Below are 23,560 nucleotides of genomic sequence, written 5' to 3'. Positions count from 1 at the left end.
CATGTAAGCACCAAACCGTCCCAAAGTCTAAGCATCCTATTTTAAACAACACATCCCGACAATCATAGCACTACTTCGGTCTATGGTGAAGTCAAAGCCAAAGGCCTGGAGTCCTCCGAAGAAATCCTCCTTGGTTCAATGGGAGGACAAAAGAACATCTAGAGGAGATACAGGACGATTTGTCAAAGCTTGACGTTACAGCAGAACAACATCGGTCCATTCATCACCCAAAAAATCGCCTACCAAGCAGCAATCCACCAGAGGACTTCATGCGGAGGGTGACTATGAACGCTATGACCTGGGCGAGTGCAACTTGGAGCCTTTTTGTCTTCGCAAGTCCATGGCAAGTTCACCATTCACTTGCCTTGTCCCATGTACTGACACCAAATATTAAGAGTCAAAATGACTATCTGCGCGAGTGGCAGTACAAGACCGAGGACTACTTGGACTTGCTACTTTGGCGAGAGGGTCCACCTTCAAACAGGATGTGCTCGGTCTGTCTAAAGGACAGAGTCTACAGATGTCATGGCTGCATGGGTGAACTGCTCTTCTGCACTCATTGTTGTCGGACGATTCACAGCCGCATGCCTTTCCATCGGATCAGTCAATGGACCGGGGGATTCTTCAAGGACACGTCATTGACCAAGATCGGGTTGGAAGTCCACCTTGGCCATGCAGGCAAGCCTTGCCCTGGATTGACTGATGAATGGTGTGATACAGATGATGAAGGAGACCATTTGACTGAAGGCCCATGGATACCCCTCATTAACGATCCTCGATTGACCACGGTGGTGGATACTTCCGGGCTCCACTCCTTGATGATCAGATTCTGTAAGTGCACCGACGCAATGAGCCCTGACATGCAACTATTAGAAACCAGCCTCTTCCCTGCGTCTTTCACTTCGCCGAAGACGGCATTCACATTTGCGGTGTTGGACGACTTCCTGCTGGACAACTTGGAATGCGGGACATCGGCAATGAACTACTACAGTAAATTAAGGTGAATCACCTCCAGCGTGTTCCCTCATCTGGTTCCAGTGAGTCACATGGATTCCCTGCATTGTGTTGCTTAAAATGGCTGAAAGGACCGGTATAGAGATTAATGAGGGTCGGCAGGCAGTGGAGACAAGTGAAGCAGCTCAAGTGGCATGGGTTTGGTCATGAGAAGCAAAAGCCAAAGGAGGGGGAGCTTGCACTCTTCTGTCCTGCATGTCCTCAGCCCGGTGTAAACCTCAATTTGTCGGAGAGAAATGAGTCTGACCCTGTGTGGCTGTATTCCAGATCTTTGGTTATGGATGGCAATTTTAAGGCCGAGCATTTGTATCCCACCAATCTGACCGATGAGGTGGCATTGACTGATGGCTTGGGCTTCATGGTCAGCGATGCCCGATGTAGAAACAACAATACTGAGAGGAACAAATGATGCTCCTGACTGTATCTATAAATGTTGTGAGGTCGCGCGTTGCCTAGTCTGCTATACTTGAGACGACAAGTGCGTTCAACCCTAAAGGGGAAGCAAGTGCAGCAAGGATCTAGAAGTAGGCGCTACTGGTTGGCTGATGCGAAGCGTGGGAAAGTGCAGGTGCGCGCAAGGCGCGGGAAGCGAAGGTGCATGCAAGGCGCAGGAAAGCGAAGGTGCGCGTGTGAGTGGAAATGAGAGAGTAAGAGTGAGTTTGCTTAAGTGGTGATATGATGCAAGACAAAAAGATGTGAGTGCGAGGTGCCAAGGAATAGATTGCAACTATACTCTGCTAGGTAGTAAGTGGGTAAGTGGGAGGTAAAAATTGAAAGTTGGAAAGTGAGTTAGGTATGTAATGCTGGTGCTTATATGGCGCCTAAGCGCTGTCATGTGGAGCCGAATCGCTACTGAGTAAGGTATGCAAAGATATATGTATGTAAGTAAGGGTCCATGATAAAAATAAAGGTGGAACAATACACAGATAAGAGAAATGGAAACATACGCACTAGAGAACTTGGTGGACAGTGGATGGATGCTTCCGGATGGCTGGCGCTATAGGGCGCTCAAGCGTGGGAAAGCGCGCGCGCGTATACGTCGTGAAGCGCGGGAAGTGGCGCGCATGTTGCGCGTTGCATGGGAAAGCTGCGCCTCATGTAGGAATAGCTGCGGACAGCATACAGAGTGATGCTGCAAGTTCATGCTGTGTACTCCCTAGTGAATACTGCCATATCACACCATGAGAGGCATGAGTCTCTACACCGATACAAAATGCATCTATCCCAGGCACAGGACATTGTACAAAGGTCAGAATGTAACAACCACCGAGCGGTCAACCAGGCCAATGCCTCCCGCCACAAGCTGGAGGCAACAGGGATAGGCGGGTGTGCGTGCGCGAGACATGGGTGTTTTGTTCCTCATTCAATGGTGGACTTTCAGAAGGGGGAAAGGTTCGCTGTTCAAACTGCCAAATCGGACAGGTTGAACTGATTAGTTTGTCGGCCAAAGGCAGATGAACATGGATTATGCGCTTTGTCAAGCTCTGGGGTACAACACCTATGGGATCGATCAGGCGTTCACATTCTATGACATTAATTGTCAATACAACAAGCATCTCAGGAAGCAGATTGAGGAGTCGCCTTATCTTGACCTTCCATGGGGAATGGACATTATTCCTGGTATTGGGCTCTGGCATGTCCACAGCCATCAAGACAAATGCTATGTGCAGTATGCATCCAACTTCATAACTGGTGCCGCCAGGATCGACAGCGAAATCATGGAGACCCTGTGGGCGCCCTTGAACATCATATCACTGTCGGCAAGGGGGATGTCCACCCCCCACCGAAAGGAGTGTTTAGACTTTCAAATGAATGACTGCAATTTTATGAAGATGATACGCATCAGTGAGGAATATCATTGTACCGAGCTCACAAATACAAATGCATTTAGGCAAATTCCTTTGCAGAAAATTTAAGGAGGCTGTGCAGGGAGTCCAGGACAGCCGACATGCATTTGACCGGTTGAGCGAGACCGCCGAGGATGACACCCTTGTTAAATGGGAAGCAGAGGCCGTTGCCGCTCAGGATGACCGACTCCATAATCCCAGCTCCATGGACATATACAAAGTTCGATTGAAAAAATGTCCGTTGCAATGGAATATCTATGTACAATACACTGATATGCTTTGGCAAAGCGCCAACCAGAAAACAGCAAGAGTTGCACCTGTTGAATCGCCAGGCACAATGGCCTGCCGGCGAGATCCATCATGGTGCAGCAACTTGGCTGGCCTGTGGAATTACACTGGAGGAGTCGCAAGTGGCCCTCCTCATTGATGTAAAGAAGTTGGGAAAGCGGCCAATGGACACACAGAAGTTGGCCATAGCCCGGCGTCGTGACAGATTACAAGGACAACTTGATGAATTCGTCAGGGTCGCAGTAACATTTCTCGGTGATGAATTACACCGCTGTGACCATTTGGATGGCATGACAGTGATGTTGGATACAGCAGAATTGGACTCCGTCGGGTCATCGTGCGAGGAGCCCGATAGGCCAGATGATGAAGACCGATATGATATACCGGTAGAGTTCAATCTTGAGACTGTGGTGATTCCATTGCCGTCCAATATCAGCATAGAAAGGTGTGCCCAGTGGGGTGTTGCGGACCTGGTCCTGCAAGAAATATCATTAAGAGAAGGCCAAGCAAATGATGCATTGCATGCCATCAGGGTTAACTTAGCAGACAAGGCCATTCTCTTTTGCACAACGGTTTGGTCAGCAAAGTCGCAAGCACGGTCAACTAGGGCATGGGCCCGGGTGCACTCGGTTGACAAGGTTCTTCACCTGAATGCACAAATATACTCAAAATGCCACAAGCAACTCATTCACCTCGGCGCCGATGACTTATTGACCAAGTACCGGCCGTTGGAGAAGGCCGACCTCAAGGCTACTACTGTGGTGGCAGACCCGAACGTACATGGTCAAAGGAATAACACATTAGCATGGTTTTGGTCCATTGATGTGGAGGGGGATTCTGCAAACAATGATTGGATGAATGAATGTGCGTACTTTGCCGACCTATCTGTTCCTGCGTTATGCTGATTGATGTGTGATAGTTTACCGAGTGCATTGGCTTAGGACGCTGACCCTGCGTGATCGTTGGGCAGAGGAGCTGCTGTTGGTCGGTCGGGAAATGATTTGGACGGTTGAATTTTTTATTCACAAATCCCAACAATGGGTCGGCCGAATGCAGCAGGCCGATGCAACTCACATGGTCGGGCACAGCTGCTATGCTGCCCGCCAGGCTCAAATTTATCTCCGACTCTCACAGCATGCACAAAATAGCTTCGACAGAACAAAAGGGCTGGTGGTGGTGGTAGAGTGACAAGGGTCCACATGCAGCCACAACTGCATTCGGCCATCGGCAAGTGCCATGGTGGATTAGTCAATAGCACAATGCCAATTCCCATAAAAGTTTTTTCCGCACTAATCAAAACTACAAACATCATGTCCAACTCCTCTACACTCTATACCTATGAACTTAGTGACTTTACTGCATGGGATGCTGCAAACGTCTTAGAGTTTGCTACTTCTTGATTGGCCGCCATCTAGCTTGCATGCGACCGGAACCATATACCTCGGACGCCAGCTTACAAAACAAGTTTTATCCGGCACCTTCAGTGGGAGGCAGATGTAAGTGCTTCATCGGTCGGTCGGTCATTATGATCTTGTGGCTGATGCCTACATCAGCGTTTTGTGTTCCCCTATATCAACATATCGTTGGTACTGAACATTCATCCAACCATGCCTGACCTCCTTCACGGCATCATCGGAAGATTTTCCCAATTTCAAACTGGAACCATCACGGCCGAGCAATTGCATGATGAATTCTTTGAGCATTGCTCTCCACATAACCCTCAACTTAGGTACATTCACCAAGTGGTTTCTAGCTACCGCTATGATTGGTGGAAAGATTGCTTTGACCGGTTGGGGTCGGAGCTGCCGGTCTTGAACATGCATGAGGTCATGGAGATGACACAGGACCACTTTGAACAACTGGTCGGTCATTTTTCTCTCATACAGGACTTGCACTGATGCTAATCATCAGCTGATGGGAGCAATGCAGTTACCACACAGATCAAACTCGCTCGCTGGGCCATGGACAACAGCCTTGATCACATATATACTTGTATGCAACTTTGGGCCTCGGTGTTCAACTGCGCAGCTGTGATTTGCAACAGGCAATGCCCTCTTCACCGAGATCCAAGATCTGCTCCAGAAGGCTTCAATGTCATGACTAGTGTCGGCCACTATTGTGGTGGGCTCATGACCCTGTCCAACCTCGGTATACAGTTGCACTATAACTCTGGTGCAATGGTTGCTTGCTCTGGACACATCATCAGGCATGGCATCACATTCACCGGTGATCACATAGTTTGGACATGGTTCATGCGCGATAGCCTTCACAACTTTGTGGGGACACCTCGGCCACAGTATGCGACATACATGGATGTATATTGAGATGTCTCGGTTTTAGCCCAGATGGATTCGTGATCAAGCATAATAATACATTACAGTTACATGTATCTTTGTGGATGGATTCATCACAAGGTTGCAGATCAATTTGAATCAATGGTGTTGATTCCCCAAAGTCATCTTTCCTTGAGACCGACTGACCGAACTGATATGTGCCAACCGATCAGCATAGGAGTCCCATTCTGCATCGGCCCACCTGATAGAATTAGAGGGTCATCCCGATTGGCTCACATGATTTGATCAGGTACTGATGTCCATCGGCCCACCTGATAGCATGATTTCTATCAGCCCCATTGAGAACATCGGGAATTCATTTTATATCGGCCCATTTGATAGGATCAAGAATTCGTTTACATCGGCCCACCTGATAGCATCGGTTCTATCGGCTGACTTTATAACATCAATGATACGTTCACATCGGCCCATCCGATGGCATCATGGATTCGTTTACATTGGCCCACCTGATAGCATCAGTTCTATCGGCCGACTTGATAACATCAAGGATACGTTCACATTGGCCCATCCGATAGCATCATGGATTCATTTACATCGGCCCACCTGATGGTGTTAGTTCTATCAGCCCACCTGATGGTGTTAGTTCTATCAGCCCACCGGATTGCATCAGCCATTCGTTTACGTCGGCCCACTTGATGGTATCAGTTCTATCGGCCCACCCGATTGTATCAGGGATTCTTTTATATTGGCCGACCTGATTGCATCGGGAATCCATTTCCACCGGCCGATCTGATTGCATCAGGTATTCTTCTATATCGGTTATCTGATGGAATCAGTTCCATTGGCCCACCCGATTGCATCAGGCATTATTATCTATCGGCCCACCTGATAGCATCAGGTTTTCGTTTCCATTGGCCCATCTGATGGCCTCATACCCACCATTGGCTGACCGATACGCACAAGGAATGTATTCCATATGGGCCAGCTGATATGCACAGGACATATATTCTGCATGGGCCTGCATGATGGCTTCATACCCAGCATTGGCATTGGCCGACCGGTACACACAGCCACAATATGCTACATCGGCCCAGCTGACAATATCATGCTCCACCGCCTGTGTTGTCTGGCCACCGGCCGACATATCAATATCGAGTATCCTTATGTATGGGCCCAGTCATCAGGAAAATAACGGATCTCTTGATTGCACTTAGGTAACTTATTGTACCTTTCGGCAGCTTTTTCCTCTGGAAGTGGATCTTCGAAAAGTCGGATATGTTTACGAAATAGTAATTCAGGCAGGTAAGACGAAAAAGACGTGAAAAGAGATGACATTGTGTGCAAAGATCCAACAAATATAAAGCTCGAAAAAAGTGTGAAGTAAATTAAAAAGCAATCTCAAAGGCGTGATGATCTGCATACTTATTAACATAGTAAGCTCGGAAACTATCATAAGACTGGTAATACTTGAGGTCATGAGAAACAAACTGTGCGCCATAGACTGGAATTAAATGTGCTGCGCAATAAATCGAATCAATGTGAATAATAGACATATGCGGGGAGTGATTAGCACGATAGGCTGGCTGCACAATCCACATCCCAGTGTCCTCATCAGGAGAGTCGCCAACAGTGTCGAACCACCAAATAACTGCGCAGGGGTAAGTCGTTCCTTGAAAAGTAAAGGAAAAAAAAACACAGAACACGAGCAATGTCAAATCCCTGCATGCCCTCGAGCTCTGGTTTCATGTTAATGAATATGCAGTCATTGCAAGCATGTCCGTTTCGCCACTGACGACATGCACAAATGTATTCCATGCGCATGCCTCCAATGCCACTGAGATCACTCGGCGAATAAAATCTTGATGAAGCGGAGTTGAAGACAGAGATTCCGCCGTCGTAATGAGGGAAGTGGAACTCTGAAACTTCAGAGATGTCTCGAGTGTCATTCGGATGCTTCTGTTCGAAGAGGAATTGTCGGAGGAGGTTGGGTAAATGTGCGATATTTAATTCTACTGCGAGCGCAGCAATCATTTTGGCACGTTGTCATTCTAAAGCAATATTAGCAATGAATGGGAGGTATCAATCTGATAAACGCACGGGGTGTTTGTGCAAGCTGGACATCTGCTTGTAGCACTGTAGACTCATCGTCCACTTCACCATCGTCGTGACCTTCATCCACATCCAGAACATTGGCGTTCGAGCCATTCAGAGGTGCACTGTCAGTGGCACAAGCATGGCCACCTCCTGCGTCATCAAGGTCTTAAAATTGTCCTGTCAAAGGAAAAATTAGTGTTATTGACTTGGCAAATAAAATTTGGTACATACGAAGAGCCATCACGACTGCAGATAAACATGTACCGCTCACCATATTGCGCCTGGTGAAGTCGACACGTAAAGCAGCGAGCTTATCCAGCCGCTGGTTGGTCCGCAGCATTTGACCAAGTGCATTGAAGCGACTCGAGCGTCTCCAAGGCTCCTTTACGGCCTTGATATGCTTGCTCTCGGTAATCAATGAGCACAAGCCGTTCGGGGCACCAAAAAGTCGTATAAGTTGGATGTAATGCTTGAGCGAGTGCTGACGTGGCAAGGAAAATGTGGGAACAACACCTGCATCTCGAAATGCTTCGCGGTAGTGGTGGAATCGTGCGAGCGCATCTTGAATTTTGGTGAGGGTCTTCTCTGTGATAATGTTGCGGCGGACAAGGTAACAAAACTCTAAAAGTGTGCGAAAGGCGCGTACAATGTCCTGTGGAAGGTGGCCCTCAATTGCAGGCAAATACACCTGCCAACAATGAGCAGCAAGAAACGAAACTTAAGAAAATTGAACCTTCATAAGTGCCTTTGAGTCGTCTCCGGTCCATTGTTTGAACCCTCGTCCCTCAGGAAAACGTCGTAAACCTGTGAAGGATGCAACAGCCGCAATTCTGTTGTATATCATGATGAATGATTGAGTCTCACGACAAAAAATGAAACATACCTTCTGTCAATGTTGTCCATGATTCGTTGAGCTTCGCGTTTTCCATGGGTCAGTAACAAATATTTCTCCACCCAATCTACAAGGTGGTCCTTGAAAGCTCCCTTGATCAGCTGGTGAAGGAGATCAGGGGCAATGAGTCGGTTTATATCAGCGCGGGGGAAATCATTGGTAAATGGCTGGGAAGTTAAATGAAGTTAGCACAACTTGAAAAGAGAAGATTGGCAGACGAAACATAAATGAAAAAGCGTCGAGAGACACTGATCCTCATGCTGGACGACAGTGTCCAGCAATTCAATAACCGTATCCAAAAGAAAATGTACTCACCACAATGTCACCAACAATTCCATAATCATCCCAGATCTCCAATAGAGTACCTTCCTCCACCAGAGCATCCACATATTCGCGGCAATGGTCCAAGGCATCATCATCAAGGTTAAGACGTGATGCAAGACACCTATAAATGTGTTGCCAGTTGATGAGGAACAAGTAGTAGTGTAAGGCTCGGAGATACTTACCTTGCACACCAGCGTTTGACGATGCATCCCAACAGGACCTGTTCTTCATAATCAGTGATATAGGGTCCGAGTCCATAGACAACATGACAGAAGTGACCGTCTCCAAAACGAGCCACTTCGGGTTTCGTCATTCCAGGCTTGAGGGGCTGAAGAATTTTCGAAAGGGAAGAGTGAAACAGCTGACGACGAAACTTTCGGAACTTCGGATCCTCAGCGTGCACTCATGCAGCTTTATATAAAACCTACTGTTAGCACCTGTGATTAGCATGAAAATTGAATGAACCTTACTTTTTGGCATGGCGAGAAATCCTATGACAGCAATTGCATCTCAGTGTGCACGATGGACATTGTTTCGAACATTGCCGATAGAAAGATATAGCGGGTAATATTCATTGTTGCCCGTGCCAACCGAGACGGTTGTCTTATCACTGCTGAGAATAACGGGAACAAAGGTTGCCCCAACCGTGTCAGGATCTTTGGAAATTTCGTCCTGTATGCAATAGTGTATAAGTATATATATTGCACTGTATTTAAAAACTTACCGCCTGATCCCATGCCCAATCAGCAGACATGAAGTCCTTCCACTGGCGTTCATCAGTTGCTGAGGCATACTCACAGTAGGGCTGATAATCCATTTCATCTGCATACATTGGGTTTGCGAGCATGTTGCGGACGACTTCACATGGATCTTGAAACCATACATCGTAAGAGCCGTTCATCCATGGTGGAATGTCGACGTCCAGTTTGTCACCACAAAATTTGACTGCGAAATTCTGCCATGGCACATCTCCAAGCGGAATACTATCAATTGTCTGATATAAGTCTCGGTGATTAGCAAAGGGCAGATGATCATCGTGTTTTGCAAGTGTAGCGGCCCACAGGTCAAGTAAGGTGTCAATATGGGAGGCGGACATTTGATCTTTGCAAAATAAGAATTCAGCAGCTTCGAATTCAATCCGATTCCAAAATGGTGTCCAGTCATCAGCAGGATGCTCAACAAGTGGAGGTGGCAGAGTGCCCGGAGAAAGAAACACACTGTTTTCGTCACAAGGTCGACCTTTAAACAAAAGCAGACATTAGAATTTTATTTTACGAAGTGTGCGACATCACTCACCATCAAGACCTTTATGATAATTTCGATAAAACTGCTTTCCCGGTCCATAAAATTTTGCATTGACATCAGCAGGTGGAGACGATGGCCTAGGGACTTCATCAGCATTGAAAGGAACATCATCTTCACGCTGCTGGTCATTTCCTGGGTCCAAGAGTTCGGGAAAAGGTGGACAGGGAGCTGAGACAGGTTGTGGGATTATTGGATGCGCTGACAGCCTATGTTTTGTCCTTCCAGCAGCAGTCTTGAAATATCGCTGGCAACTCGGATGGCCGCAAGGAAGCTGGAGGGTACTGTGGTCCGGACGAGGACAGTATTTTGTTGCATTGGCAGGCATTATAACAGAGTGAAAACAACAGAAATAAGCATCTTGGGGTATAGGAATGGTGTATGTGCAGTGGCAGGTACTTCACATCCTCAAGTTGATTGAGAAGGCCTGCGAAAATACAATGTTTATTTGGTCATGAACCATACAAATTTCATTGAAAGTCAAATCTGCTAACCTGAGCTTCTCCCGTCACCAACCGTATCCCTCACTATCTGTATCTTGCTTCTACCGACCCCAGCAAAATGTCTTCAGCAGCCGGAACCACTGCTTGTAGAACATGCGCGAAAAACGCTGATGCTCATCCTGGTCAGGTTGTGCTCAACGCAACTAGGAAATGATGTACCAAAGCTGAAATAGCTGCTGACAACAAACATCTCAAAGAAAACCTCAAAACAAAGGAACTAGCTGCCCTGCAAGGTATCGAGCGCCTCGCAAATATACAGGCCGAAATGGAGCGGCACAGGCTTCCGAGGCGGTCAGAAAGCCAAAGCCAGTTAGACCACGTCCGGTTGCAGCCAAGGTGACATCTTCATCACAGCCTCAGCCGGCAGCCGCTGTGCAGGGTGGAGGACATGGGGATCAGAGAGAAGGTCAGAAAAAGCAGGGCCAACTGACGGAGGATATTGGGGAGGATGACATGAACGTTGAAGTGTTTGAGGGTGTTTCAAAACTGAAGCCTGGAAAGAAGTCACTCAGAGATGCGGTTAATGCACGCTTGAAATCAATGAATTCGAAGGCTGCTGAGCTTGCACGTGTTGATCTTGCAGACAGGAAAGGAAACTCTTTACCGATGTATGTTGTCTTCTTAACTCCCATGTTACTACTCTCTGAGTCGACACTCTTCTTTCTTAATTTGACAGCGGAATTCAGGTCCGCTGTCAAATCTTCATATCCTGACCGTATCAAGGCCTGGGCTTCAGATGTAGTACCAAGTCTTTCAAGTTGTTCATCCGAAAATGGCGGCTCCCGGCGGTTGATTTCTGTTTCGAAAGCCTCTGTCCCTCCATCCACTATATTCTCCCACTCTGCGACAACGGCTACTTCAAATGTGACTAGCATAAGCTCCAAAGCCATTCCAGCCAAAGGTTCCGATGTGTCTGCCATTCCTATCAGTGATCTGGTTGGAGGATTCGGCGATGAAGATATCGACGACTCATACGAACGCCAGGCTGCATCTGAAGTGATGAAGACAGGAAGACAACCGGTTGAGGTATGTTATTTTCTACTCTAATTCATCAAACTAATGCTTTTCAAAGCCTATCCTCCAGTTCGACGATGTTACTGACTCGGAGTCTGAAGATGTCGAACCTGGCAGCAAGGTATGCATTTTTTTTGGTTATTGAAATAATATTTGACCGTTCATTGTCATTTGGGGGCGCATAGTTACATCCTGGGCCAAAATTCAGTGACCATCCCCCACCGTCATCTCAACTTCGTATGTTACAGGCTGCTCGCCACTTGGCTGCAGAAAAGTCAAATGGCATTCCCCCACCGGCTACTCAGCCTCGCCAACCTCACGCCACCCAATTCGCAAGTGGTATGAAACGGAAATTGGCATCAGGGCCCAGCCTCAAGACCGTGGAGAGTTTTGATGACCTGGAGGAGTCTTCACTAGCTAGCCTTAGCTTTGTCAGTGACACTGGAATGTTGATTGACTCGGACGATCTGCAGGGAACGCAGGAACCCATGGTTGTCGATATCAAGAAGGCCTCACGAACAACATCCTCGGTGCATTGTTTTTTCACATACAGATCAGACTTAACTTATATTCTCCAGACTACCATTATGACTACTGACACTAAGGTACCACCTGCAAAGAAGGCCAAGACCGCGTTAAAGGTCAAGACCGAACAAACGGACCTGTCAGACACTCCCTTGGCGTCCACACAGGCGGATGATGGCCCTTGGGTTGAAACGATCAAGGCTTGATCGGCCTACCGGAACACAGATCTTCCCCCCACTTGTCAGGATGGACGCTGGCCAAAAGTATTTCTTCCGACCATCTATTTGTGGGCAGGAAGTCAGCCGAACCTTTGGAACATTAGTGATGACGCCCTCCTGGAAGCTATTAACCATATCTTTTAAGTTGTCTATCCAGAGGTCAAGTATGCACCCTCCTTGCAAGGCTCTGTTTTTGGTGTTGTATGCTCGTCTACCATTCATTTTTCCCCCTCTCACGCACTTCATTTTAGACCAATCAACGCCTCTCTGAGTGGCGCAGCAATTTTGGCTCTACCGCCATCGCCATCATCATTGACTTTATGGCTTGGAATGATGACACTAGCCCCAGTGACCTCGCTGAGTATCTTCTTTCGGATTTCGGATTCCTTTATGAAGACCCGGATGTCATTGACAAGATGAAGACTTTCCGGTGAAGGTACAACAATTTAGATGGTGAGTCTGAACAATGTTGGGTCTTGCAGAACCTAGCTGCTATTCGACCCTAAAGGGTTTCTGGACCAGGCTCAAGGCTCAGAGGAGAGGAAATGTCATAAAAACTGCTCAAGACTCAGACTCATACTGGTAACTGGTGAAAAGGTAACTTGCTTATGTAAGCTACAAAAGTGCCAATATAAGGTAAGGTAAAAACAGTCTCTACAAGCCCAGCCAGAAATGAATCCCTACACCGGTCCCCATTTATGCTCCAGCTGGTGGCCACCGGCCACCTCCAAGCAACAATTGGCCATGCCAATGTTCCGGCACTTAACACTGAGGCCCTCACTGCGAGTGGGATTAGTGGTGTTGTTGGGATAGCTGCTGCTGTGGTAAGTTTTTCTTTCTTTGCTCGAAAATGAAGCTAATTTATTGTGCAGTTGGAACGCGCCCTCAAGCTCATCAAAGACAACGTAATTAATATCGAGGATGTACTTGCAGCTCCCCCGGCGCAATGCAAGCTCATGGTCAAAACACCGAAGGTGTTGAACAAGGCCACCAGGAAGGAGACCTCGACTGCCCATGCATTTTCGGTAAACAATTGGGGCCCAGCTACGCACTCATTTTCGAAGTTGGCTCATCTGAAGGCAAGAGGCGTGCAAAACTAGAGTTCAGCACACTGACCTGTCAGAACTTGGGTACCCCCTACGCCTACCGTGACAGCGTAACCGATCACGCAATTTATCCATATTAGGTAGTCGTTTGAAAAAACGAATCGACTGAACAATCACAGAGCAAAATGTACAAGTTGCAGCAATACAATGAATGAAGTACGTAGACGACTGGCATAAGTCCGCCGTCAAGTAATAACTCAAGCACCGAGTGCAGAAAGAGCTGCTGGAATAGTTGTTCGAGCCTTCTTTGAAGGACAAGATGGACCTGCCTGGGGTGCGGCAGAGCGTTTTGAACTGCAGGAAATCAACAGAGGTATGTTCTCCTTCCCAATCTCGACCGGGGGAGTATAGGAAGGCTGCCAACATGTCTTCGGGATGCGTGAAGCGGTCTGCTCCAAGTCCGTGAGTCTCATCTCCTTCCAAACATTCGCAGGCAGCGCTAAACCAGCATCTCTCTGTCCCGGTACCACATATTCCTTGTGCTCCTGTAAAATGTGCTCATGCATATTGTAGTGCCAAACAGCACTGACTGGGATGATAGGTGTCTTTCTTGTTGTCTTGCCGGGTGCTGGAGGGAGAACAGGGTGACAGAGTTCACACTTCAATGGTAGGTTGCGGCACGGTTGATTCTTCGAACCGACATCGGCGGACGTGTATCGGAATTGGTGCTGGTATGCGCACTTGGTGTCCCAAGTCGTTGCGGCTTTCACAGGCACAGTGATAGTGATAGCACACTCTGGTTGTCCGGAACGCCCACAAAAGCCGCATGGAAGTGTGTTGCCAACCTTGTAGATAGTCATAAGTGTAAACTAAAAATGCAATTTAACAAAATGTACCGGTTCTTTCAAAGCAACCTCTTCTGGCGTGTTACTCAATGCACGCAGGATGTGCTGACGAGACGCGTCGAATTGACGCGTCATATTGATATTAATTAGTCACGTGTTCTCAAAAATCACATCCAAGATCTGACATTTAGCAGGTATCATGTTTACATGCTCATGTTTCATTAAAATAACTATCTATATCTATTCTACAGTAGTAAAAACACCCCCTTTATGGTACTCGCCAAACGATTTCACGATGATTTGAGGCCGCTGGCGAGAAACTCAAAATGTGTCACTCATAACTTAGAGTGGCTGTATATTAAGGTTCATTAGCTTATGTAAAGGCGAGCTCTGTGTTCGGGATTCTCCTTTTGCACGCCTCTTGTCTGAAGGGCAAAGATATCATGAGTGATATCACCTCGATGTCCTGGAAGCTTCTCAAGAAATCCAAGTCCAGACTTGAAGACTTCATTTCTGACGACGACTCTGAAGAACTCGACGTGCGCCTCTTGGTTTGATGACTTAGCTTTCGGTATTTTCTCATTTTTTGCGTCCAAACGACTCCCTTTAACAGAGCTTGTGCAGATCGTCCTCGTGGTACTACTCATCCGGCATTTACCCTAGGCTGCTTTTCTGTTGGTTTTGGAGCTGTGTCTGCGTCTTTCTGGTTTGCGTTTTTGCTATTATCTTGCACTGCGTTTCTCTTTGTGTCTGCTTGGACTCACATTTTTTACTACTTTATACCATGTTTTTACACATTTTTTTACTTTTAATAGACGGCGCAGTGGTTTCTAAGATGCTGTTCTCTCATTTATAATGTCTGAAAAATGGCCATCAAATAAGTATAAAGGAAATTTAAGTCGAAATCAGAGGACGAGTGGCCTTTTTGTGACTTTTCCCGCATTGCTCTGAATTTTCATTTTTGGTCCCTTAAATGCATTTTAAGTTACTATTAAGTAGTGTTGCCGCGGCTCCGGCTTACTGCCGGTTTTAGCCGCGGCCGGAGCCGTGGATAGCTGAGCTGAGTGCGAGGTTATAGCTTACATAATGTACGGCCTGGCCTGGTTGGACTAGCTGTAGTTAAGGCTAGCCGTAGTTAAGGCTAGCTAAGGCTTCAATCCGGCTCAAATGGATTAAATTAAATATATTTTAAATTAAAACTGAAAATACACGAAGAATCAGCTGCAAGCGCTAAAGAAGGAAGCTGTGGCCTGTAGCCTGTAGCCTTGCGTCAATCACACCAATCACAACAATATACCTTTAAGATCTGACCTCAATGGGCCCTCAAAAGAAGGCAAGTGTCCTCGCCGATGTTCGATCAAACGCTAAAACAATCTTAGCTCTATGGCAGCGCTAATCGCGTGCCAAAAATAAAGAAAGATCATACCAATGATGAAGCTCTGCGCAGACGCGCATCAAGGATGAGATATGGGCATCGAGGGGGAGATAGGCATCAAGGGGGAGACGCAGATGGAGGGAGAGACGTGGATCAAAGGAGAGACGCGGATGGAGGGAGAGACGCGGATGGAGGAAGATGTGTGGATCGAGGGTCCGTTGTTGAGGGGGGTCAAAGGATCGTTGTCAACAGGCCGTCGAGGTCGAAATCAAAGTGGCGACGCTGGCTTTTGAGGATGTGTTGTCGTGAGGTTTGAGAGGAGGCGGATAATTTTGCGATGTGGAGGATAACGCACCGGGTATTCTGTGTAAGAGTAGATATGAGTGTCACCTGCTAGTGCTTCAACGAAATACGACTCACCATACGCTGATGTTGCGAGTCGCTGGAAGTACCTGGGGGCTGGTGCGAAGATGATATATAGAACTCCTGTAATATTAATTGAGACAGAAAATAATGAAATGAGACGTTCGCTCAGCGAAGTCCGTACAATGTATATAGACGAAATACCACTCACCAATTTACAATAGAGACCGCAAGCGTTGCAATTCAATTTGTCATTCGAGCCCCTTCTTCATAGTGGGGTATGGTATTATCTAGAATTAGCAGCGAAGTCTGTATGATGTATATAGACGAAATCCCACTCACCAATTTACAATAGAGACCGCAAGCGTTGCAATTCAATTTGTTGTTCGAGCCCCTTCTTCATGGCATTATCTAGAATGAGCAATGAAGTCCGTATGGTGTATATAGACGAAATATCACTCACCAATTTACAATAGAGACCGCAAGTGTTGCAGTTCAATTCGTCGTTCAAGCCCCTTCTCCATAGTGGGGCATGGAATTATCAGAAACAGCAGCTTAAAGGAAACATTGTTAAGACACGCTCTTGGACTCATGAATCAACCTAGCAGAGAAAAGAGTCAACAATCAAAATCAAGATAATGAGAGTCAGACAGACGTAGCGTAAGCGAGTACTAGGTAGTGGTACACAAAATTATAAAAGAGGCAGAAAAAATGTCAGGAATAGAGGGCAGGAACATCGGGAATGCTGTCACATTCATCTGCTGCTATGGCTTTGAGAAGAGCGTCGTGTTGGTGACTGCTGCCGGTACTTCCGGCAGATGACAAAAATTCCTCCTGGTGCGTGTCATCCAACTCCAGTGTGCACTGTATTTGAGTGGAGTACTCCATCTCCCGCTCTGATGCTGCCCACCCTTTGACGAAGTCAAGCCGTTCTTTCTTCAGCAAGAACTTCAGCATCTGCAGGATCTCCATCATAGCAGGGCTGAGGCGATTGCGCTTTTTTGTGCACGTCTCACTGCTTGATGAGAAAATATGTTCGCAGGGAACAGCGGAGGCCTGGATGGGCAGATAATCCATCGCAAGGCTGTAGATGGTAGGAAACAGCGACTTTGAACTCTGGTCGACATATGATTAATAATGAACAGAAGTGACTCAATATGAAAAACTCACATTCCAAAATGCGAGCACGTCGGTTCCTTGAGGGCTAACATGAGACATACTGTACATATTAAATTCCTCGTCAGCTGTTTGAACACCGAGATGGTGACGTGATGGCAAGTCAACATCAGGAATACCATAAATTTGCGCGCCCAAGGTTCCAGTGCGCGATTGGAGAGCTGGTGTTTCTACCAGTGGATGTTGAGTAGAGTTGGCTCTCTTCTCCCGCAGCTGTGGGACATGTTAACTTAAAGATGCGTTGTTTGAGTCAATGTAGACGTACCAGCCTCATAATAGATTCCCTGGCAGTGCGAGCTTGTTCTTCGCCCCAGTGAGCATCAATCCATGACAAACATAATGTAGGGTCAACGACTATAAAAATTGTGAGAAATTGACCGACCTGTACCCAGACCAAACTCACACATCGCGATTGCATACGCGTTTGTCTTGCTCATCTTGTGGCCATATTTGTCTGCCCATGCTAAGCCTACATTAATTATAGGCGCACAATGTGTGGCGATCCAGGCTATCCCTTCCCATCGTTCCATCAAACGTTCCAAGGCGGAGACTGCACCACTCAGCATAGGGGTGCTTTCACTAGACATTGATTGTTGGCACGCATGGGGTGCCTGATATAGATTAACACACATCATAGGTGTTTCAATGATGTCGACACTGACCTCTAAGATCACTTCGAGGTCTTGCAAGACCATCCACTCCGTTGGACTCAACCCATGTTCGGTTAAGTTGTTTTGAGTCGCAAGGTAGCAATCAATAGCCTGGGTCACTGTGAGTTTGTAAAAATATTACACAAGATAATGTCTTACCGGGCGAAGCGTTCGAAGACGATTGAGCATGACATACGTCGAATCCCATCGAGTAGGCTCATCGCATAGGAGTTCGACGACCAGAAGGTTTCCTCCTGGAAACAAATTTCCTTGGTTGCCGATCAAGATAGTGTTCCGGAAGGTTTCTCGTCGTTGGCCTGATGCACGGATCACACGCACAAGATGCTTGCCTCGCTTGACAGGTTGAAATGTTAGAGCTTCCGAATACGACTCCTTTTTGATGACCGCATTGCAGGCTAGCCACTGGGCGGGTGCTGTTGAAAAATCCACGGAATGATAGCTGGCGATGATGTGCTGAACGCAAATATTAATGATGTGCGGGAAACACGGGATCTTGCGATCAACAGGATCAAACTCGATACCGCGTTCCAACAGCAGACGAGAAAGCTCGACCATGGCAGTCTGATTATTGGTTGCGTTATCTAAAGTAAAATGGCCAATCTAGATCAAGTCAGAATATGTTACATGGTGTAGTTAATCACTAACCTTGTCCGTTACTTCTGCACGGTCCAGGAGCCCTAATATGATTGCAGCAAGTGATACCCCATCGTGTGAACCGGGAATATGGGTGAAAGCTATAAGGCCAGCCTTGAGGACGAGCTTTGATGCTTGCTGGGCGATCCAGTGAGCCGTCAATGCCATGAATGGACGGCGGTTCTCGTCTGACCAGAGGTCAGAGGTAAACAATATCTTCCCCTCCGCTTTCTGAAAGAACATAAGATATTTTGTGAGATAAAATAGTCGTACACTTACTGCCATATCTTGCTTTAAAGTGTCGAAATATTCGTACCATGTTTCTACTATTAACTCACGTAGTTTTGTCCGATGAGGGATGTCGGACTCCCGTAGATCTTTCCGCAGCAGTCGGAGTAACCTTCGGAATTCAGGGCATTCCATTAAGTTCATCGCCTAAAAACGTCAATTAATAACAACATTGTAGAAAGTAAATAAGTACTCACTTGATCATCAACCACGATGAATTTGACGAGTTGCCTGTGCATCTCCTCGATGGTGAAGTCTGGTATATCATTTCCAGGCGCTGACACCCCTGACCTAGGTCGCGAACCAAGACTCCCCCCACCGGGGGAACCAAACGATTCAAGAAGCTTATCAGGGTTCTGGTCGAGCTCTTGACCTATGTGTGCGAGAGTCCACCCAATATCAAGAAGGTCCCGGACTTCTTTTGCCCCAACTTTCAAACCGTATTGCTCAAGTGCGGCGATGTAGATACATAGGTGGAATTTAAGTAAATGGCCCCGAAGAGTGCCTGTAGTCGTTGACGAACTGTATTCGGCAACATCGTATGAGGGATCTTCTTTCTGTACGTCCCTGGTGAATGATGTGAGAAAGAGAAAACAAAAAAAGACTTGGAGATGATACTCACACACAGGGTGTACATACGCGCTGTCCTGATGTTGCATCTTTTGTGAAAAAATGGTGTACCTCCGATCCTGACTGTTTTGTTCGACGCCCCGTGGCCAAGGGATTGGATCGGGTTGTATCGCTACCTGTAAGCGTTTGAAGTGGGCTGGGGCCTGTGCAGGCCACTTCCACTGGTGTTAGTAGGTGGTCATCGTCTTCCTCGTTGACATCGTCGATGACGTCAAGATTGATGAACTCGCCGTCATCCGCTGCGTGGCTTGGACCAGCCCTGGGAGCTGCACCGCCTCGCTGCTTTTTGGTGGGCCGTCGAGTTTTGCGAGGATTCCGGAGAGCTTCAGTCACTGCAATTCGGGGAGCTGCAGTGAGGGAGGCTGCAACAGGGGGAATTGCAGCAGCAGGGGGTAAAGTCTGTGGTGTGTTGACAGGAGCAGCAGCGTCAGAGGGTAAAGTCTGTGGCGTGTTGACAGGAGCGGCAGCGGCAGGGGATAAAATCTGTGGTGTATTGACAGGAGCTACAGTGGCAGGAGATAAAGTCTGGGGTGTGTTGGCAGGAGGAGCTACAGTAGCAGGGGATGAAGTCTGGGGTATGTTGAGAGCACGTCGGCGAGGTGGCATTATCGTAAGGGTTGGGAATAACTATGAGTGAATTACCGTCCTATATAACTGTTGTCCTAGTGAGTCCCAGGAAATGCTCATGTGCACAGTAACCTTGACTCACCTGTCGATAAGGCCCAACACATAATGCCACGTATGTGTCCTCATGTCATTGAGTCTTGACAATTTGGGGGCACGTTAGTTGCCGCCGATTAGCGAAGGAAGATGCAGCCAGGGTCTCACGGGGATCATCTGACCCCAAAATGTTGCAGGGTCTCAGTAACAGTAAGATTTAGAACTCAAAGAAAGGCTACCTTCATCGCCTAATACTAAGCGTGTCTCAAATTGTCCGGTGCAGTGCCCTTGTATGAATTAGCCACTTCCTGTATGCAATCCCTGCCATGCAAGGAATAGCATTGTGGAATCGTGAGTCAGACGCTTAAGTCTGACTGCACTGTGTTTGTTATCAGCGATACAATTGATTGGATGAATCAAACACAAACCCCGCTAAGTGACCCGATTGAATTCCGATCACAAAGGAAAATCCAACAACACGTTGGCAGAAGGTCCCCCATGCGCCATGTGTATGCCATAGCCATTGAATATATCCTAGTTGTGTTACAATAACATGTAACCGAGAACCCCTCCTACGGAGGTCATCATGACCTTAGCCCCTATCCCACCATATGCACCGTCTTGGAAGACTTACCGACTCAACGGAGACTCGTAGAGACGCCTAGAACGGCCTGGATGCCGTTAGATGACCTAGACCAGCCTAGGCTACATCTGATCGGACCTAGATGGTCCTCGACCCGGATCATGAGGAAGCTCTGCCTCATGGTCAGAAGAGAAGCCGCATGCCTTAGCATGCGCAGTTAGACTCCAAGGCATGCTACGCCTTGAGGACAGATAAGAGAGGCATGGTAAGCCTCATGTATAGATAATCGACCGCATGGCATCAGATAAGATGCCCTTGTATAGACACACTCATACCTACCTACCGAACGTAGTATTGGTCTGTGCACACGGACGACAGTATATAGAGCAGACAGAATCATGTATATTCCCTACTTGATTCTACTAGGTTTTCATCAGAACTTCCTCTGTGTGATCATCCCAATCACTCAGTCTAAGCCGCACCTTAAGGAAAGCCGACGCTACCTTAAGTGGAAACCCCGAACCTCTCATTCGAGAGAAGATCCCCGTCTCTCCAATAGCGAGCCCGCTATCAGATTAGGCAATCCGCCTAGGGAGAGCTCGAACTATCCTAGTCCGTAACAAGTGGGGTAGATTAAAGAATCAGTTTTGTCAATGAATGGCCGTTATTGTTACCTCAAAGTTGTGAATGCGATAAGTATGATTTGATGGCTCCAAGTGAGTCATGATGAGTTGAGTCAATGGTTATCTTTTTATCCAATTTGCAGATCAAATCTGCAGACTGCAGGGAACAGTGAGGACAACATGATGGTGAAACACAACGTGTTCATATCGATAAGAGTCATAGTTGGTCCACTACAGTCACGTGATGGTAAACATACATATGTATTATGTAACATATTCACACAAACACAACACGCTCGAGCCAGAGAAGTCGCATGGACCATGGTATAGTATGTAGCTAGATATTTTTACAATATGGTGTCTTGGAAGCAGTTAAAGGCATGGGAGAACCGTTATGTGGGCGTAAGCTTGGAGGTTTGAGTTAGCGAAAGTGAGAACTTGGAAGAGTAAACACAAACCACTCACACATGACGAGCTGATCTGCGAAGGGGCGTTGTCTTTGGTCGACATGGAGGCACCTCCTTAGCTACTGGGTGATCTCTAGGAATTGAAGGGGAATGTATGACGAGATCGTTGGACTGGCCAAAATCGAGTGAGCATGTAGCTGTTGCAGGTACTGTGGCATAAACACCATGGAGTAACGATCGAAGATAATCATAGTCGGGATCTTCGGAGAATGCGAGATTGCGCGAGTAAATGAGCATAGTTGTGATTTCAGAAGGAATTCCAAGGCACAGAACTTCAATGGTGGTGTCCACCTTGTGTGCCAGTATCGAGGAGCTAGAGAGCTTCTCATAGTCGCTAGTCAACCATGGAAGGGAGCCGCAGATGAAATAAATCAACATGTATACGAGCGACTCAAGATCATCACGACGACCAGGCACGACTCCCAGGTGGTTATTGATCAACACAAACGCAGGAGTGCCAGTAAGACGTCGACCTTGACGAAATGGCATATGGGTTTGGGTTTCAGAGTTCCAGTACTCCCTTGCAATACCAAAATCGACAACGAAGACGGTTTTCTGTAAAGCACCGCGACCGACTAAGATATTTTGCGGCTTAATATCACCGTGAACGTAGTTGTGTGAATGGATATACTCCAGGGATGAGAGCTGGGAATTAAGTTAGCATCTGCCGCCAGGACCCACCATAAACCAACTTACCAGTTGGTCTCCGATATTCAGGATGGTATGAAGGTTGAATTTTCGTTTGCGCGCGAGGAAGAGATCATGTAGGGATGGCCCTAGAAGGTCGAGGACTAGAGCATCATATGTCGCCTCTCTACTGAACCATATGGCACGTGGGATCCCAACTCCACCTTCAAGTTCTTTCAAAATGTTATATTCTTGCTCTAAAGAAGATGAGTTGTTGATAAGGGGCTCAAGTTTGACGGCAAGTTCGTCGTCGTTGATAATGTTCCGTGCATGGTATACAACACCTATCATATGTATTGAACTCAAATTCAACATGCGGATTGTACATGTAAAATAACATACCATATGAGCCAGATCCCAGAATGTCTCCCAGCCTAAATCTGCCATCAACTCGGGTTGGAACGCTGTTCATGGTACATTGAGATATTCAAATTTCGAAGAGGTATTAGACAGGAAAGGTTGCATGCACACGCGGCACTGGCATCAAGTTGGTTGGAGCCTGCTTCAAGCCGGCTCAAGCCGGCTTAAACTGCCTTTCAGACATAATGAGGTTCAAGTCGGTTCATGGAGCTAGGCTGAGCTAACTGAGGTGAACCGAACCGAAAAATTAAGTGAGCTACCCATTGCTAACCAAACTGCCGCATAACCATTGAAAGCCGAAGCCGAACCAGCCGAAGCCGAGCCACCCCATAACTACTATTAAGTCATAAAAATGAATCCGTTATTTTCCTGATGCAGCTGTTGAATTCGTCTCTCACTGAACCGGCCGGCCGAATGTTAAACACGGGCACACATATTTGATCGGCCGACATCCGCTGGCCTGTGTGGAACAGCATATTTTCAACCTCAGCTGCCTGTATAATACAGACCATGTGACTGAATGGGCTCTGTCTCATCGCTTCCCTGCATACACAAATGTCTTGTGAACTGACACATCTCGCAAGCGTTACGTGAAGTCTAGCTGCCCAGGTCGATGTGGAAACAGTCACATTCATCCAGCATTTCCCCAGGTCAGTCTGTATCTTGTTGCGCGGTGTGCCCAGCACCAAGGATTCATGATTTTCCAATAGGAAAACATTCTCTTGCAATCAGTTTAGCAAAACACTGAGGGAACCGTCAGCGGTACGTACTTTTCCGAGTATAGGATTATCACACGGCACATATTGTCCTCATTGCGTCCTAACGCAATATATCGGCA

The 23,560-nt window shown here is 47.1% G+C and overlaps 7 protein-coding genes across 7 annotated transcripts; 2 read left to right on the top strand and 5 right to left on the bottom strand.

Annotated features, from left to right (window-relative positions):
• Positions 1-584: 584 nt before the first annotated feature.
• Positions 585-5,473, top strand: HD556DRAFT_1312716 (uncharacterized protein; the record flags this gene model as incomplete). Its single annotated transcript, XM_041300692.1, has 15 exons — positions 585-990; positions 1,016-1,037; positions 1,117-1,375; positions 1,471-1,492; positions 1,583-1,635; positions 1,756-1,758; positions 1,941-2,112; positions 2,175-2,342; positions 2,497-2,859; positions 2,906-3,097; positions 3,150-4,013; positions 4,069-4,328; positions 4,533-4,645; positions 4,879-5,015; positions 5,061-5,473. 15 exons carry the CDS (start codon positions 585-587, stop codon positions 5,471-5,473), a joined length of 3,447 nt encoding a protein of 1,148 aa, XP_041154876.1.
• Positions 5,474-6,828: 1,355 nt separating this feature from the next.
• On the bottom strand, positions 6,829-10,383 carry HD556DRAFT_1434418 (uncharacterized protein; the record flags this gene model as incomplete). The annotated part of the gene is made up of 12 exons (XM_041305322.1): positions 6,829-7,091; positions 7,138-7,455; positions 7,541-7,659; positions 7,765-8,225; positions 8,271-8,367; positions 8,421-8,596; positions 8,745-8,874; positions 8,936-9,155; positions 9,224-9,244; positions 9,275-9,425; positions 9,478-9,992; positions 10,050-10,383. The coding sequence occupies 12 exons, from the start codon at positions 10,381-10,383 to the stop codon at positions 6,829-6,831; spliced, it is 2,805 nt and encodes a 934-aa protein (XP_041154875.1).
• A 233-nt stretch (positions 10,384-10,616) lies between these two features.
• HD556DRAFT_1501818 (uncharacterized protein) lies at positions 10,617-13,003 on the top strand (the record flags this gene model as incomplete). The annotated part of the gene is made up of 9 exons (XM_041308965.1): positions 10,617-10,680; positions 10,818-11,166; positions 11,245-11,584; positions 11,631-11,693; positions 11,821-12,003; positions 12,046-12,102; positions 12,151-12,236; positions 12,265-12,394; positions 12,567-13,003. 9 exons carry the CDS (start codon positions 10,617-10,619, stop codon positions 12,747-12,749), a joined length of 1,455 nt encoding a protein of 484 aa, XP_041154874.1. The 3' UTR covers positions 12,750-13,003.
• Positions 13,004-13,789: 786 nt separating this feature from the next.
• Positions 13,790-14,206, bottom strand: HD556DRAFT_1215487 (uncharacterized protein; the record flags this gene model as incomplete). The annotated part of the gene is made up of 1 exon (XM_041296672.1): positions 13,790-14,206. A coding segment is annotated over one exon (417 nt), but the record flags the coding sequence as incomplete, so codon positions are not given.
• A 2,084-nt stretch (positions 14,207-16,290) lies between these two features.
• On the bottom strand, positions 16,291-16,479 carry HD556DRAFT_1246697 (uncharacterized protein; the record flags this gene model as incomplete). Its single annotated transcript, XM_041298631.1, has 1 exon — positions 16,291-16,479. A coding segment is annotated over one exon (189 nt), but the record flags the coding sequence as incomplete, so codon positions are not given.
• A 2,851-nt stretch (positions 16,480-19,330) lies between these two features.
• On the bottom strand, positions 19,331-19,948 carry HD556DRAFT_1312712 (uncharacterized protein; the record flags this gene model as incomplete). The annotated part of the gene is made up of 1 exon (XM_041300691.1): positions 19,331-19,948. The coding sequence occupies one exon, from the start codon at positions 19,946-19,948 to the stop codon at positions 19,331-19,333; it is 618 nt and encodes a 205-aa protein (XP_041154871.1).
• Positions 19,949-21,669: 1,721 nt separating this feature from the next.
• HD556DRAFT_1246729 (putative serine/threonine-protein kinase vrk) lies at positions 21,670-22,774 on the bottom strand (the record flags this gene model as incomplete). The annotated part of the gene is made up of 3 exons (XM_041298636.1): positions 21,670-22,320; positions 22,372-22,646; positions 22,705-22,774. The coding sequence occupies 3 exons, from the start codon at positions 22,772-22,774 to the stop codon at positions 21,670-21,672; spliced, it is 996 nt and encodes a 331-aa protein (XP_041154870.1).
• Between the last annotated feature and the right edge of the window lie 786 nt (positions 22,775-23,560).

Source organism: Suillus plorans, assembly GCF_016647745.1.
Source record: "Suillus plorans strain S12 chromosome Unknown HD556scaffold_78, whole genome shotgun sequence".
Taxonomy (NCBI): domain Eukaryota; kingdom Fungi; phylum Basidiomycota; class Agaricomycetes; order Boletales; family Suillaceae; genus Suillus; species Suillus plorans.
This window is presented reverse-complemented; position numbering and strand designations above follow the sequence as displayed.